This window comes from Anser cygnoides, chromosome 7 (genome assembly GCF_040182565.1).
Source record: "Anser cygnoides isolate HZ-2024a breed goose chromosome 7, Taihu_goose_T2T_genome, whole genome shotgun sequence".
In the NCBI taxonomy this organism is placed as follows: domain Eukaryota; kingdom Metazoa; phylum Chordata; class Aves; order Anseriformes; family Anatidae; genus Anser; species Anser cygnoides.
In genome coordinates, this window is record NC_089879.1 from 30,352,103 (window position 1) to 30,370,442 (window position 18,340).

General features: G+C 36.9%; 1 protein-coding gene across 13 annotated transcripts in view; it reads right to left on the reverse strand.

Moving 5' to 3' along the window:
* Positions 1 to 18,340, reverse strand: part of GRID1 (glutamate ionotropic receptor delta type subunit 1) — a 699,294-nt gene that overhangs the window by 506,998 nt on the left and 173,956 nt on the right. The window contains exon 1 of one of the 13 annotated variants that reach the window (XM_067000676.1): positions 12,088 to 12,341. The exons of the other annotated variants lie outside the window; for them this stretch is intronic. Within the exon in view, the coding sequence (XP_066856777.1) occupies positions 12,088 to 12,109 (22 nt within the window). The 5' untranslated portion in view covers positions 12,110 to 12,341. Of the gene's footprint in view, positions 1 to 12,087; positions 12,342 to 18,340 lie in introns of those variants that run through there. 13 annotated transcript variants of the gene reach the window in all.

The following is an 18,340-nucleotide window of genomic DNA, read 5'->3' on the forward strand; positions in this document are numbered from 1 at the left end:
CTGATTCTGACTTGGGACAGCACCTAAGTGTTCACAGTTCTTGTTTTTTGTGCAGAGAAGAAATGCAACAAATCTGACAGGTCCCTCTAGTGACTAGGGAACCAGGACCATGGGACATACTTTTTGATTTATCTTAAAGATCCGGTTAACTAACAAACTTTACAATAGTTTAATTTGTAAGGCTCATAAATTAACTAAAGTACTTTTTCCTGAATTTTATTTGTAATTGTGGGCCAAATATGTTTTCTATCATTAACCAGCTAGTTGTGGAGTTCCCTTCAATGAATTTACAGTAAAGGTTAAGATATATTTAGAAGTCTGGTTAGATGACCTGTTAAAGGCAATGCAGATGCAAAGCTCATTTTAATATTTTGTCCTGGTTTATTGTTTGCTTTTAATACCACATCACTGGCAAAGTTTTCATAGCACTGAAGTATTTTTGCAGATATGCCTTTTAGCCCTTACGTCTTTTAGGGCTTGGAAATTTATTTAATGAAAAATCATTAGTGGCTCTGAATAATAATACTTAGTTGTGAAAGAAGATATGGAATAAGAGAAAGGTGTCCTGTTTAAAAAATGATAATTTAAAATATTTTTAACCTTTTTTGACGGTGAAGATCAGAGATCCCTTTGCATGAGCCTTTAGGTCCACCTCTGAAGTACTTCGCCTTCTTCTGCCAGGTACCATTTCTAATAATTAAGCTTACTGGACCTCTTATTCAACTTTCTACATGGTGACCTCACGCTGACATCCTTTCAAAATAAATTTCCTGATATATTACTGATTTTCTGCCAGCCAAGAGGCAACCATCAGACTGCTAAACTGAATAGTGAGCAACTCTAACGCTACCCTGTGGGAGGAACATTGTAAGTATAGATATAAACAAAGGGGAATTTTTAAAGAAAGAATAAAAGATTCTTAAGTTTGCTTTAATAAGTTGCATGCTTTTGATGTAGTAGATGTGAAATAATAGTTAACTGACTGCAGAAGGCAGGGAGAATTGCTGTTAGACATTTTCGTATCCCCACAGCTTCTGAAGAAAACACTGAAATGTCAGAAAACACAAGAGAGGGTAATAAGGATAAACACAAAGATGTGCCTTGCTATAGATTTAAGGACACCACTAGACAACTTCACACTGATTTATCCTGTTTTTATGGAGCTATGAAAATAAATAGTGCAATAGCAAGCAGAACTCCATCACCTCTTTGACACAGCCAGGGAAGAGTCAGAGAGCACTGTGACAAATCCACTGCGATACAAGTCATTTAATAGTGGAGAAGCTGGGAAGCACAGACGCTGTACTAAGGGAGATGGCCTGTCTCCCTGGTGGTGGGTTTCTATTTGAAAGCCTTACCTCTGAATACAGCTTGCAGGGAAATGAAACAACTCTACTTTGAAGAATGTAGAGACAACAGTCCTCTCCAAGTATAACCCACTGTCTTTCTGATGGAAGAGCTTTCATACCAAGTTCACTACAAGTTTTAGCTTTATATGGCCTCTCAAAAAGGCCTATGAAAGCAAAAAGCAAAATGGTTTTCTATTCTTGTTAGCATTCTTCCTCAGTACAGAACTTTCCACTCTTTTATAAAGAATGGTGAGACACATCACAACTGTTCGTTTGGTAGAAACAACAGTATGTAAGATTAATTGACCTCCTTCGGGCACAGAAAGAGATGAGCATTTGAAACAAACATAAGGGTAAGAAAAGGAAAAGTAATTAACATTTTTGACTGTCTCCCTCTGCTTGCAACTGGGCATGCAGCTTTTTCACATTAATGCAAAAATAACTGATACAGGTACTAGTGCTTTCATCAGTTTGGTACTCTTGAGTATTCTCTACGAGATCAAAATAAAGCATATTCCTGTTCTGAACCATCACCAGCATGGATGTGAGAATAGACAGCCTATTTCCAAAAGGCAAAATCCATCCAAAAGTGAGTTCTTTATTACAGGAAGAGGTTTTATGTCACAGTTCAGCAACTAGTACAGATGTGTATCAATGGAAGATGTGCTGCAATAGCCATTTCTGAAACAATGTTCTGTATAGGAGGTAACCACATACCTGGAGATGAGGAGCTCAGCTTTTATCCAACCAATCCCCCGATTATTATTATTTTTTAATCTAAATCAGCCATAACTGGCTGATTCATTGCAGGAATAGATTAGACCACCAAAATCCAAAAGGCACTCAGTGCAGAAATCTGATAAAGCTTATCATTCAGCAATAGGCTTGCAATGAAAACCAAGAGATCACTGTAGCTGAAATCATAACAGAAAGAAAAAAAATGAGCATAATATTGAGATAATCCTATTGTATTGTAGTATGTTACTACCCTCCTTTCACTTCGTTTTCCCATTAAGACAACAGAAGATTCCTTTCAATAGAAATTACTTTTCTAGTATATGCTGACTCTTGCTTCAACTAAAAAAGGAAAAAAAAGGAGAAAAAGGAAAAGCAATAAACTTGCCTTGTGTCACAGCGATATGCTGAAAGTATAACCCATAGCACTATCCCAGTTCTGGGTGGAAAGACCAGCTCCATAAACAGCCGAAGCATCTCTCTGCTTGCTTGTCTTGTCAGGCACCAGCACCATCTCCAGTGCCCAGAGTGGGGAGGCCTGCCCATAGCTGGACAAGTGATCCCTGACTAAGGAAAGTAACTATAACTTCCTATAGGTATTCTTCCACATGTACAAGAGAAAAGTCCTTTTTAATTCAGTAACTATCTTTGGTAACAATGACAGTAAGTGCATTCAGTGATAATGATAGGATCTCAGACCCCTTCCTCTCTTCCTCCCGCCTATTCCCTTCCTGTCATCCACACCAAGTGACAATATCTTGCAGTTTGTTGTGTGACAGCCTTCCAGAAAGAAAATTTATTCTCCACCACCACAAAATCTCCATTGATTAATGATCAGGAATTGCTAGCAGTTTGCACAGATGCAGACTTGTGGAAAAAAATCTTTTGCAAACTACAACTTGACTGGTTTTGAATTGCATGTAATCTCCAGTCATCTCAAGCTTTAGTTCCCTGGTCCAAGAGAGAGAGTGATGTTGATGTTGTTTTGGAGAGCACAGCCACTAATCCCGCATGCCTTATTCCCTTCCTGCATCACATACAAGGGGAAGACTGATGCTGTGCCTACAGCACAAAACATAGCGACAGCAGGATTGCCAAGCTTTGAAGAGAAAACCTTGGCATCACAAAGTCTACAAGATTTTTTTTTTTCCTTCAGGTCATTCATTTGACCTTTGTCCAAGTCAATAGTGCACAAAGGTTATTACCATCCAGTGCCTGATCTTGCAAAGTGCTAAGCCATCTGAGGCTCTGATGGTTAGAAGAATTTCACTGACTTCAATCCCTAAAGGCTACTCTGACACGTCTGGAAAGGCAGGGGAGATTGTATTTAACTGCTGAGCATGAACCCACAGAAAAACTCCCTCATTATATCTGCCACCTTTATTTTCAGCTCTCTAGGGAGAAGCTTAAGAGTGAGTGTCTCCTGAGAACAAGTGACCTCATCTGTACAGCAGCGATTCCCCAAGGATATGGCAGCTCACTGACAAAACATCGAGATTATACCTATATCTGCTTCACAGGTTATGATTTTCCCTTTGATTAGTCAAGGGCTTTCTATAGAAGCAAATGCTAACGCAATAAAAACTAATAATGCAAAAAATTAACAAGTAACACCTTATAAGTGAAAGGTAATAAGGCTAACAGACCTAATAATTGCAAAGAAAACATCAAAAAAATTCTACTGCTGCAAGTGAGAGGAAGAGTTTCTATTAAACCAGAGGAGAGCAAAAGACAAGCATCCTAAAACTTGTAGAGTTTAAACTTTTAATCTTCTGTCAACGTTAATATCACTTATTTCTACAAATGGATGCAATCCAATGGAGGTAGTATTTGTGATGAATGCAAATTTGTTACACCACTTCACACTAAAATCTCTAACTTTTAAACCCTGAAAAGATCCACAGACTTTTAGGTTATTTATTTCAATATTTCATTTTTGTCCATTGCTCCAGCCCTAGATTTGAAATTAAAACTGTTCTTAACTCCAAAAAGATCCTATTCAGTCTCTCTCCGCATGCAGGTTACAGCTTTAGCATCATAAAACCCCACACAATTACAAGTGGGAATTTCCAAATCATCCTTACACCCCTTACATCCAGCTCTGGAAGGTGCACAGACAAGATTTATAATCTGTAATCTTTTCATAGATCATGAGACTGTTTTAGGTTGCTTTTATTAAATGCTTAAAATTTATAACTTTTCATTTTCCCTTTCCTTTGGAGTCCACATGTTAAGGAAGAAAAGCCTCATAGGTAGCAGGGACCAAAAAAAAGGCAAGATTAAAAACAAAGAAATTCTGTAAATTATAGGGAGTACATAACAGTGTGGTATGACACCAGTTGCTCTTTATCATTCGAGATACTTTTGGCAATTTCTAAATACATGTGAAGTCTATGTTATAATATAAATGATATCATAGGTATCTAATTCAAATGACTTCCGAACATTTAAATGTTTTTAATTGGTAAGCAAATATTTCTGAGGAATTAGAACTTTAAAATAATGATAAAAAGTTAAATCCCTAATATTATACAGACATTACGCTCTTCAGATCCATAAAGTATTTTACATTATTCCTATCACACAACAGAAAATTCATATTCATTAGTTAAAAAACCACAAACCCAAATATATTTCTCTGAATATTTAGAATGGTTTAGATCTTGCTTTTCATATTTAAAATACTTGAATTAAGTGGCTAAGGTTATTTAGTGGGGAGGCAGGACAATTACCAGTGAAGAACTACTTTGTTTCAAATATACATTCTGCAGTTTCATAAGAATAAAGTACCACTACTGAGTTTCACATTTGATCAAATTATCTCTAAGCTACATCAGTAGATTAGAATCTTTCACTTAACCATATTTTTCTCAGAGGGCTATGCAATTTTTTAAAACAAATATTTTACTATTAATAACATGTAGTCTACAGATCAGTGTAAGACACTTTATCTTGAAGTATGAATGAAAGTTGAAAATTATGATTTTATTAGTTTTAAAATCTTCATTGGTTTTAAAGTCTTCACTATATTTTACTCTACACATTTATATAAAGATGCACGTACCTCATCTGTGTCCATTGTTGTAAAGAATATTTTAAAACATGAATAGATACAAGAAATGTCTTGTTTTTAAGTAGGGGAAATTGCGCTTACTGCACATACTGCCTTAACAAAAGTGAAGTACAAACTTACCATTATATTTATCTTCCAAACAAAGAACAGAAGAACCATTTTTCAGTAAGTTGTAGACAACTCTCAGAAGCTTTATTTTCAGCTTAAATTGAATAACTTAGCCCATAGACACCTTTAATTAAGCACAGTACTTTTAAAAGATAGATTTTTCCCAGCAAAAGAAAATAGACTCAGCATTTGAGGAAGACTGCACAATCTGTACATGCAATTATATTCTTTATATCAAATGGAGACCACTAATACTCATGCAAATGGAGTCGTGTGACCAATGCAAGAGCAGAAAGCTGAATCCACTATCCTGCAAGCAAACATACCGCCAGAAGAACAAGTGCCTTACTACAACACAAGCTATCAGAGAAAATGTTTCCAATCTAGAGACATTCTTAAAAAAACATTTAAATGGTAATAATGGTAATCAAATCTCTAATAATGTAACATAGCCACTGTTTAAAAACAAACAAAAACACAGAACAGAGGTCTTGGTGTAACCAGGTAACAGTTATTTTGAGAGGAATCTCTGAATAATCAGCGAAGCCAAGCCAAGCCCTGCTTTCCACTCACACGGAAATTTGGTGGTAAAAAGTTGATACAGAACAGTGACAGTTATATTTAGACATTCAAGACTTTCTTCCATACACCAAGTCTTCTGTCTCAGTTTCATGAATCCATAGATAAACCAAGGCGACCCATTAGCCTTACAAAGCTACCTCAAGCCAGTTCCCACAGCTACAGGCAGAAGAAAAGGGTAGAGCTTTTTCCTCCTTGGTTCATATGACCAGCAGAATCAAGGGAGGAAAAGGAGAGATGGTTAACTTTCAGAAAAAATTGAAGCAAATTTCAAAATTACAGTTTTGGATGAAAAATCCCAATAGTACTTGCTCATTTCCCCATCCTTCTTGATCTTCCTTCTGCTTGTGGCTCAGGCAAGATTCAGTTTGAAAAAATAGTTAGGCAAACATTAAGCTCAAAGAGATGAGGCTCCTGCTGACTTCACAAGAAGTCTACTCATATGCCAGCTCAGCAACTGGACAAATACCACACCAAATATCCTGCAGGGCAATGTTTATCAGGTCTTCATTTTGCCAAAACCCAACTCCTTCAATTTAAAGAACTAAGCAAGGTTTTAAGCACATAAGGCTGTAAACTCATTTCCCAAAATGCCCAGTGAAACTGCCATTACTTATATTCCTTGAACAAAGAGGAGAATCACAGACTGCAGGTTACTCACCATGTTATCGAAAGACAGCAATGTAACAGTATATAATGACAGTCAGCTATCAGTGCTCAGTCTCCAGCATGATGAGCACTTCTTGTAACCAGAGGCTTAATGATTTGCAAAGGCAGGATCTTCCATGGGGGCTGCTGAGTGACTACGTAACACATACAGTTCCAGTAGCACCCAAAAAACCGCTCAGTGCCTTCTGACCATTCTGCACAGCAAATACTAGTATTCGGTTGACTTCTTTCCACAATTGTCGTCAGAGACCTAGCAGAGTTGAAAAACTGTAATTATCTATTTCTCAGTACTCACTTCCCACAGGAGTTGTGTAGTTGAGCAACACATCCTTGAATGAAGCCATAAATGCAATCATGCTAAATGTTCCTATACTTAAGTTTTTTTAGGATATTCCAAGGTCACATAGTGTTGTTATCAAGTTCATACAGCTATTGTGTATTTGAAATGTGTGACAGTTTGTCACAGAACTAGGTGGAGGCAATAGAAGCCTTCTGTGGTACTTGGTGTTGAATGACATTAGTGAAAACTATAAACAAAACAGTTTTGTGCTTTGCAAGGGAAACATAGCTGGCGTAATAGTCTGTATTGATAATAAAGATGATTTACTACTGTTTCGTATTGGATTTGATTGAAGAGAATGATGTTTTTAATGGTTTGGAAACCACTTAAAGAATGACAATTTCTAATAAACATTTCTATAGTACTGATGTATTATTCAGGCCAGAGAAAGGCTAACCTTTTCATAACACAGTGGGGGAGATACTGAGCTTCTTACCATGTCACAGAACAATGTACGAAGGAGATTACAAATGTTTCAGAGTGCTAGAGAGTCTTGGATGCTGAATTGCTTGACAAAGTACTCGTGAGTTTAATAGAGCCTTGAATGTAAAACATCCAACTGTTATATGGTGTGAACTGGCATGTCCCAAGTACCTGCAAGCCACATTTAGAATTAGCTTTTTATTCACAACACATTAATTCTTGGATACCACATCAGAAGCTGGATTATCATGTTCTACGTAACTCCTGTGTTTGTGGGGAATGAGTACTGAGACAGATTGACAGTATTTTCATCGGTTAGCTTCATCATAGGTTTCATGTTGCTTTGTTAAGAAATGAAAGCTCACACAAAAAATGGTAGTAGCATGGATATAAGTAATTTTTCCAGTATGCTGGATTCTTGTTTCCCCTAGGGGAAAAAATGGTTTTCAGCACTGCAAAAGGTATAGTCCAGCCTCACAAAGGACACCAGTCATGTCAAGCCATCAAAAGGCTTGACTTTCTCAAAATAAAAACGCAAAAATCAGAACTCATCATTGTGGATAAATAGTGGGACACTATCCCTGACAGTCACAATGGCCCAACAAGCTCTCAGGAGAAAAAAAAAATTATCACCCAGGAGGCAGATCAAGAAGAAAATGTATAAGATGTGAAGAAAATAGCAGAAGATGAAAGTAACACATTTGCACAACCTTAATTACTTAGATTGGGCCTTTCTTCCTCTCTCCCCAGTCTGCATTTGCTTAATCTTGTGGAATTTAAACCATATTTTTCTTCAAATATTTTTACTAGCACAGTCCTGAAACTGGAACTCAATTAATCTTCATTAAAAACATGACATACACCATGCAAATTGATGAAGCTGTCCCATTTTGCACCATACGACTGGATCGGGGACCGATTCCTTCTCCCTCACCGTGTTAGTTTAGTAAACGCATACTGTATGCAAAGTGGAACTCCTTCATGGAAGATGCTGAAAGCAAATAAACCATCCTATAATCACTTACAAAGCTGGCCTTTACTATGGTACAATAAGAGTGGAGAGCAGTGTTTAACTCTCAAAGGAGACAATAAAAGGTGACTCTTCCATATCTTAAGAAAGCATAATCACCCCGTCTTTTGTGAACAGTATGAAAGGTGAGATTTTCATTCATCCATCCCCAAACTAAAAAAAAAAAATAAAATTGAAGTTTAAATAGAAGTTGTGTTTTTTTTTTTCTCCAAATGAGAAGGACTTCCATTCTGATGCTTTCAGTTCACCTCAACAGGTATTTCACACCTCTCCCTCCATCACTCAACTTCAGACCCAAATGACCCACTCCATTTGAACTACAAGCATGTGCGCACACACACAAATTGAATGCTTTATGTATATTAGCAACTAACTTAAAACAACGTGAGCAAATCTCCCAAGCAGTGGATCAGCTGGTAAGGGTTAACTTGGGACTACCGTTCATTCAGTGCCACAGGCTGTCCTTTAGCAGCTTTAGGTGTACTCCTGGAGAGCATTTTCCAGTTTAATTTCATCTGAAAAGGCCCAATTTGTGAGTCTGAAATTGGTTCATGACACAAACCAAAAGTTGGTAACTGGGGGAAGAGACTGGCTGATGATAAGCCTGCTGATTCAAGCTCACACATCCATATGCAACTAAGTCCCAGTTGCAATTTCAAATTTACTTTATATGGACGTCACCTATGAAAACATGTCCAGTATCTTCATTCACACATGAAAAAAATTCTTCTCATAGCTCCCATTTCTGCTGGAAGTAAAGAAGAGGCTCAGTCCGAGCTGAGTGCAAAGGTAGACAAACCACAGGTGCTGTTTTTACAGTCCCCAGAGATACTACAGCTGGCTCCTCACTGCACAATGCATTCCTCAACAATGAAAGCATAAAATCACTCCAAGATTAACTTGAAAAAGCCATTATGTCAAGAGCTTAAACTTCCTATGAAATAAATTGTTATGAATCTTTGCCTCATAAACATCAGCTTCCACATGCAGGCCTCTGCTTCTAAGTTCTCTGAAGAAAAGTCAGCCTATCTGAACCAGATTAAAAAAACTAAAACTTGTGAGCTAAAACAAGCTGCAAGATGTGCACACACTGAGCCTAAAATGACCAATTATACTGAGACTTACGTATGAGTTAAACAAAAAAAGTAAAAAATTTACAGTTGACTGTTGGCTTTATTATTTGTCCAGAAGCAGCAGACTCTTCATTATTTTTTCCCCTGTATAGTACTATTACAAAAAAAAGTTTTGAGAAATTATATCTTCATGGTTAAAATTAATCATATTTTATAGCTGTCAGTTCAGAATACAGATCCTTACTGAATAAATAAATCCAGACAAGAGTTCAAATAAATGTCAGAAGAAAGTGTCTAATGAACTTAAATTTAAAATATTTGACTTTGAATTTTAATTCTAAAAAAATATAATTACTTTTTTTTTTTAAATGATTTTGACACAGAACGTAGTTCTTGAAGAAACAAAGTACTTATACAAGCAAAATAACATGTCATGATGCAACTTCTGGACAGGACAGAGCTTCTGGAAGTTCTCACCACTTGTGTTGGAGCATATCCAATAATCCCAAATTAATACACTGCTCTATTTGGATGGTGGTAGGTCTCAGCAACAGCTGACACTTCACCTTCAAATTTTGCATATATCTGACAGGAAAGAGATAAGACAACTCAAGAGTGAAGAGAAACAAATCTCTAACATACCTTACAATGTTTGAATAAATACATCCTCCCTATGTTCTTACAAGTAAGAGAGGGTTGGAAGAAATCCCTTGTACAGAGTGATGATCAAATAAATTAATTAATTTCTTCTTATATTAAAGTAGAGGAGCTACCTCAACTTCAGATCTGGGCCTGAATCAGGAATAGGTTCCATTTATCAGGAGCTGGAGGTCTAAAGATGTACACTGCTTGGCTGGAGCTCCCAAGGGCAGGCTGCAGACAGTGCTGTTTCATGAAATTAAGTTCTCCTTTTTCCCCTCCCAGAGGGGCTTGGGCCTGGGCTTCACTACCCAGTAAGCTTTCCTGGTGGGAAAAGACTTGTAGCAGGCAACTAGAGTAGCCATCCCTGACAATTGCAGTCACTCTTTCCACCTCTCAGGAAAGACATGTTTTTGAAAGGTAAAGCAACCCATTCTGCCACACCACAAACAGTTAATAACAGTGTAAGCTTTATCATTATTAGCAGCACACCAGATAAGAGCTTTCAGTGATGATAGTTTATGGTTGATAGAGCAACGTAAAAGCAGTGCTATGAACAGTAGGAAAAAGTAATCAATGAACTGGGTTATGCATGTACACCATGACACAAATCAGTCATTCAAAGTGTGAGCTAAAATAAAAACCTCTCTGTAGATGAGCTAGTGGAATCAAGAGTAATCCTTCACAGCTGGAAGCCTGCATGCTCCAGCACTCCACAGAGCTCACTGAACACCATCTAGGAGCTCATTTACACACTGGTAGTTCAAGAACACTGAACTCCCTCCCTACTGATAGATGCCTCACAGTTTTTGCTGCCTTTGAAATAAAGCCTTGTAATTCATGATGTGCCATTAACATTCACAAAAGGTGAAAAAGTCCATCTAAACAGAAGCAAATGTTACCACAGAGCAGTTGCTCACCAGCTTCTGCAACAAGCCAATACAAAAAACTTGTGTTTACTAACAGCTAGTAATTAATGTACACCATAGGGTACACCTTGTTTATTTTCATAGTCCTGTAATTTACATGAATAAGGCATCTAGTAGAAGAAGAATAAAAATCAACCATCTGTTAAAATGTAACAGAAATGTCCTTGATTATAAACCACAGTAGGATTCAACTAGTCCTTGAAGAAATTTGGTCTTACTTCCATAATACCCAAGCTTAGCAATTGCATTGCCAAGTTTTTCCAGTCACCTTCCTAAGCGTACTTCCTCTAGTTTTATAAAGGGGATAGTGTTACAAAATGAGAACCATGACTACCAATGTATTATCTTGCAACTTGTATAGTTTCCTACATCCACAACACCATTAAGAGTAAGACTTTTCTGTGTCTTCTGCATCCACTTTGCATAGGTGAAAAGGATTTCATAAAACAAGTAACAGGAGAGAATCAATCCACAGCGTACAGAGCACAATGCTTGCTACCCAGCATAAAAATAGATAAGCAAGTACAAAGTAGTTCCTGGTATACTTTTTTTTGACAATTTGTACTGCTCATTTGAACCCCATAACCTAACATATCAAAATCATCATCATCTTATTCTGGTTTTCTAACAATGAAGAGACGATGCAGAAGTCAAACTGCACTAAAACAAGCAGCATACAAGTCTACTGAAATATACCTTATAATATTTTATATGCGCATATATATACATATTATAATTACTGAACATGCAATAGAGTTGCCTCTGCAGGCACAACAGCTACCTGCCCGTGACTTTCAGGCATCCAACATATCTCAATACCAGGTAAGTAGCAATCCAATAGCTCCCTACCCAAAGGAGCTGTTAAGGCTACAAAGCAGATAGATTTTTCCTCAGCCTTGTGGTTGGTTTGACTTTTTGTGCCCCAAATACTTTCCATGCATTGATCTCACAATAAGGTAGCCCTGGAAAGGATTTATGCCTTACCTAGCTCACAAAAATAAAACACTTTTCCCAAACAAATGAAAGCCATATGGTTAAAATGAGCAAAAGTGACCCCCCAAAAAGTAAGATTTATCTTATTTATAAATTTATAAATTTGTAAATATTTGTAAAAAAAGTAAGATTTATCTTATTTGTTACCTGCACAGGCAATTAGTATCATCTCCTTCTAAAACACAGAAATACTACAACTGTGCTCAAAGACAGACATCCAACAGACCACGACGCCTTCCCCCCAGGAGCACCACAGCCATCTTTCTGCACCCAGCAAGGTCACACTCCAGCCAGGTCTTGCAAATTCCCTTTTAAAAGTTCCCCACAGCTGCTTTTCCCTGCTGCACATCAAGCCCACATGCTGCTCTCCAATCTGTCCTTCACCTGGAGTCATCTGCTGGCCCTTAATTGAACCCCTTAACTACCCTGTGCATCTATGGCATGTATAAAACTGTTAGAAAACAGAGGTGAATTCAAGGTACCTGCTAAAAGGATTTTGTAAATCTAGGTTTGTCCTTTTTTTCTGTTGAAGTTGGTTGTAACTATCCCCATTGATTTCAATGCAACAAGGTCAGCTTTCCTGCAGGTGGGCTGCTATATTCCATGGTGTTCAAGAAGGAGAGAGAGCGTCAGGAGAAAAGATGCATGTTTCTGTCCCTCGGTGATGAGAGCAATCAGTCTTTTCACTGCCAGACAGACAGTTCAGCTGGAAGAACTGCTGCAGATACAAAATCTGTCCCCAACAGAAGAAAAAAAAATCTTTCTTGAGCCCAAAAAGATGCATATCCATATCTCTGAGAGGCAAAAGTTTTGCTATTGACCTTGCTAGAAACAGGATCAAGAATACTTCTTTCTTCAAGAAACGATGTTCTCCACTGAATCAAAGTAATGAAGGCAATAACAAGTCATTTACTCTATAGCATACCTATAAAATTTCTAATAAATATTTCTGGTGGTTTTCCTAAATATCATTTAATCCTCAATACTAGCGTTAAGATAATGGAACTTTTCAAGAAGAGATTGAAACTCAAACTATAATCATCTGCACAAGATGAAAGTCTTGATAAATTGACGATGCCAAACAAATGCGGGCAGTCATCTCCCTCTGCATCTGAAAGCTCAGTTTCTTGAGTTTGTCATATTTAATAAACACTATCCATTAGATGATGGAGAAAATGAATCCTGCTGCATGCAAGTAATATAAAAAATTCATTTGAATTGCTGGATTTCATCTAAAAAACATGGCCCTTTTCCAGAGGGAAGTAGTAAAAAGTAATGTCATTTGTTTTAGCATAATTCATACTTCATCTGGGTATGTTGTTCTTTATATGTTGCTAGATTTTACTTAACTCTTAAAATTAAAATCTATATTGTACCATCTTTGTTCCTGCACAAACTAAAATACCTGTAAGCAAAATGCACATAGCAATAATTACGTCAAGAGATTCTGAAAATAATAGCAAGTAAAACAATAAATATTTCATTTAATAAATAATTGATATATGGGTAGATTGTGGCTTCATGCAGCATGAGCTTGAGAAAGACACAATGCATTGGCTGCAGCCATCAGTCGTCCAGGGAGACATTAGAAGTTCCAGGTGTGAAGAGGGTATTAATCTGAGTTTCTTCTTCCCTGAGGAGATATATAAGCAAAGTCCCAGTTGCCTGTCTCAAGAAGTTCTGCATCTTTCAACCAGCCAATGCTACTAAACCCCTTGAAGGCTATATAAGCACTTCTATCTCCATTTCACAAAATAAAAATAAATGCATTAAAATAATAATAATAAAGTGTTAAGACAAAAGGACAACCACTGCCATCAAGAATGACACATCCTTCACAGGAGCTTAATTCCGAGGCAAAGGGATATAGCAGAACAAGGCTGGATAAAATGAGGGAAGGCAAGGGAGAATGAAATCTGGTTTCTAGCCGTGACTCCACAATAAACCTGTTAACTCCTTTAATAATCTCTATCACGAGTTCCTTATCTACAGAAAAATTAGCTGTTCTCTGAAGGTATGAGGAGATCAATTCATTTACATTTGTTAAATAAGCAGGACACTTAGATTGCAGTGCCACAAAGTGAAAAGCTTTATAATAAACTTCGATGCAGTCATGATAATGATGCCATTTTATTAGTAATAGCCAGCATTTATCCAAAGCAGGATACAAATCCCTTAGGGAATAATTTTAAAACTCTCCATAATCTTAAGGAGTCCACAGTCTAAAATCTTGGTCCAACACACGTTTAGAAGATGCATTATAGAGCCTTTGTCAACAACCCCAAAAAGAGAATGAAAATATCTCATATTTCTCCTTTCACTGACCTCTCTCTTGACTTCACCTGAACTGCAGTAGAATCAGTATCTTACCAAATCGTACCTAATTCTCATCACCACAAATTCATTTGCTCAGAAAGCAATACAATCTTAACATAAATCATTCTAATTGTTCACCATAATAAAAGACTTAAAAGGAATTCTTCATCCATGCTATTACTTTTTAATATCAATTTAAGGAAACCATATAGAATATAGAAAAAAAATATATGGCTCGAACTTATATTGCTTGCACATCAGGCACCTGGACTCTAGCAACTGGATTACTGCCTACTCTCTCTGACATCCATCTGTTTCTACATGCTCCACAAAGATCATAGAATCATAGAATATCCTGAGTTAGAAGGGACCCATAAGGATCATCAAGTCCAACTCCTGGCACCGCACAGGTCTACTCAAAATTTTAGACCATGGGACTAAGTGCACAGTCCAATCGCTTCTTAAATTCAGACAGGCCTGGTGCAGTGACTACTTCCCTGGGGAGCCTGTTCCAGTGTGTGACCAAGATCCAGTACAGTCAACATTTACCCTGAATCTGAGGCAGTGAGGTGGAGGGGGGAAGCAGAAAGAAGACAAAAATGGTACTTGAAATTTGTTGGGCCATACTGCAGCACGAAATGCCCTTTATCCCTCCCGGACTCCTCCCTCCACACCTGAACAACCTTTTCCCTTTCTGCCAAAGCCTGTAAGCAGGAAAAGTTTCCCGGTTCCTATCACCATCATCTCTCAGAAACATGGGGAGTGAGTCCCCAGTCATTATCCATCTGCAACACGCTATAAAAGTACCTTATTTAATTTGTCTGGTGATGAAATATCCTTAAAAGGGAAGTTTCTATTTCAAAAAATTGTCTTCTAATAAGCAGGAAAAATTACCTAGGTTTTCACTATTTAGGTACTTCAAGAATAGTTTGGTACTCACCACTTCGATTGTGTATTTGACTTAAGGGTCTGAGGACCAAGAATGCAACATTAAATAAAATAAAATGCAAACCATAAACCTCCATTACCATCAACAATTTCAAAACCTCTAAATTCCCAGTCTATTTGAAAACACACCCTCCTTTCTAGCTGCAAATAGTGAACTCCTGATGTGGTTGCCAAGAAACCAGTACTTGCAATTCATAGAGTTCAAGTCTGAGAGATATTTGCACTTAAAAACAGTTATGAAAGCAAATCTGAAGTAAACCTGGAAATGTGCTATAATTCCTCTTAAAATGTGTCAGCAGCATCCTAAAACAAAACACATAACCCATACCTCCCATTCTCACATTATTATGTTATCTAAGAAATGTTTGTGGACTGTTGTTCCAAATTTTCCTCTGAAACACTGAATTGATTACCCAGGTACTTTGTCACACCTGCACTTTCTGGGTTTCACTGACATCTCTTCATGAATTGTTACATTGTCACTAGGGTCCTCACCAACTCCACACTCTTCTAACTCTTTGTCCCACTTTGTAGATTGCTGTACTACTTCCCTGATTAAATCCAGAGTTAATCATGATTATTGTGCTGTAAAGTACCTTGGGAGACACGACATGAAAAGTACTAAAAAAAAAATGCATTTGAATTTGATTACTCTGTATCTTCTCAAACCTATTTATATGTTAAAGACTTTCTTTTATTACATTCAATATTATGTTTCATACAAACTCCAGTCTCAATCCAATTTTCTTGTGCCATTTTTAATTATTAGCATTACTATTTGCAACTAGAGACTTTGACAAGGTTGGGTCCTCTTTGTGCTAGGCCCTGTACAGACATAAAATGAATGACAGTTCCTGACAAAGAGAATCCGCTAGGTGTAACAGCCAGTAAAAGACATGAAGGATGAGATGCAACAATCTGAGACGAGCCAAAAGAAAGTGGAAGGAAAACAGCAAGGGAACAATAGAAAGTTGCCATGTAACTATTTTAAACAAAATCAGTTCCTGCTCTTTAACTTCAAAATATATCTATTTTCACTAGCTCTCAGTTAAGCAATTTTAAAAGAATTATTCACCTTTACGGGATTGAGAATAAACAAAACATGTAGACAAGAAAGTTACAGTTTGTCCTGAAAATCTAAATCTAAAGATTGAAATTCTATGAGATTCACCAGTACACTCCTGTATTTACCTCACAGTATCACATTACAACAGAGAACTTCATATTATGCCCTATAACAGATTTCTGTTGTTGGGATTCCATGGATACATGTTAGAAGCGGACATGATAAGATGTGCCTTGACATTTCCATTGCTCTGGAGATGGTCTGTTTTGCAGTTTATGAGCTGATCCTTGCTGCACTAACTTACTCAAACAGACTCTTTTACCTTTTTATTTTTTTCACTTTTTCTTCAAATTTTGTCCAGTCAAGGGGATCATGGTAGAGGTATGAAAATGAAGGGAGTGGTCCCTGAGTTAGACAGAAGAGTAAATGTGTGTGAAGTGGGAATGGTAAAACTCTGTGAACTCAGGTTTGTTCTGCAAATCTTTCAGGAATAAGCTGCAATTCAGAAAGGGTAGAAGACCTCAGAAATGGTGTGATATACCAAAGGTTTCCAAAGGAGCTTCCGAACATACTCTCTGAGATCAGATGACCTTCCACTCTTCAAAGACATAGCTTTTCCAAAAGGAACAGATATCACTGAAGATTGTGGTACATCCAATATAATTTTGGATTATTATTATAATATTACATTAGTATTATATGACATCTGATTTCCAATGCCTATTTACAAGGAAAGCAAGACCAAATGCATGGTATAGCAGACCAAATAATCTAGCCACAGATTTAGAAACCTATCCGAGGATACATTTATATTTTCCCTTTTGGGAATGCTTATTTTGTTTAATAAAGGAGAACAAAAGAATTAAGAACAAGTCAGGATCGTGGCAGTACTTTGGCTTAGTTCAGTTAATTCATTCTACCAGTTCTTGTATCCTAAACTCCAGCATAACACTCAATTTTTGTTTAAAAAATTGTCTTTTTTTTATATGAAAAAATTGTCTTTCCTTTATTTAAATTTGCCATCCACAACAGGTTTCCTTTACCACAATGTGTGATAAACTATAACTAAATCACTTTAATTTGATAACAGCATAGGGCTCTGCAGTATTAAATAAATAAATAAACCCGCCACCTTGCAGACTTGCAGGCAAACAAATGGAAATTGTAAATTCACAAAACGAAATTCACAAAAAGAACATTCTTACTTATCTGATCAGTCCTGTCAATCTTCATGTATTAAGGTTATACATTTACAGCATTATCCTATTTACAATCTTAAAATGTACAGAGCTTTAAGTCTAACCTCTCTAAATATCAGTGACAAGCAAAATTCTGTTCTGATAACGAACAATTATTGTCTGTTTAAGAAAGCAAGTGAAGGGAAGAAATGAAATCAATTAACACCATCTGTCTCTAGCAGCCACTGCAATGCCCCTTATTTTAATTTCGTTTTTTATTAAGGCCTTCATCTAAGCAGAGATATCAGAATAGAAATCTAAAATGGTGCCAGAACAGGTTTTTACTCATGATGACTGATGACTTGGAATCATCATTTTTTAGCCACTTAGACAAAGAAAGAAGGAGGAACAGGGGGTGGGATTGCATTGCAGTAATTATTAGTCCATGTTTATTAGTAAAGGATGTTTTTAAGCAGTCTAAAATAGCACAGTATACAACATAAAGAAAATATGCACGCATGTAAAACAAGTGAGGAATTTCTCCTTAACTTTTTATACAAATACATAAAGTACAATAATAAAGATGAGCAAGCTGATTTTATTCCTGATTTACCTTTTCAGCATCTATGCCTAGAATGAACTCAGTTTATGAAGTGTCTTCTCATAATGGAACAGCAACCAAGTTTTATTTTATATCACAGGATCCTAAATGATCACAGGATCTTAAATGATCAAGGTCACTCATACAAACTTGTTCTCACTCCAGTTGTACCTGTATCAGCCTTTAAAGAATTCAAAACAAACAGTAGCTATATTCTAGGGGTTCTTTGATTACTGTCACATTCATCACCATTGTCCAAAACCCAGACATTTGCCAAAGTGACTCAGCAGC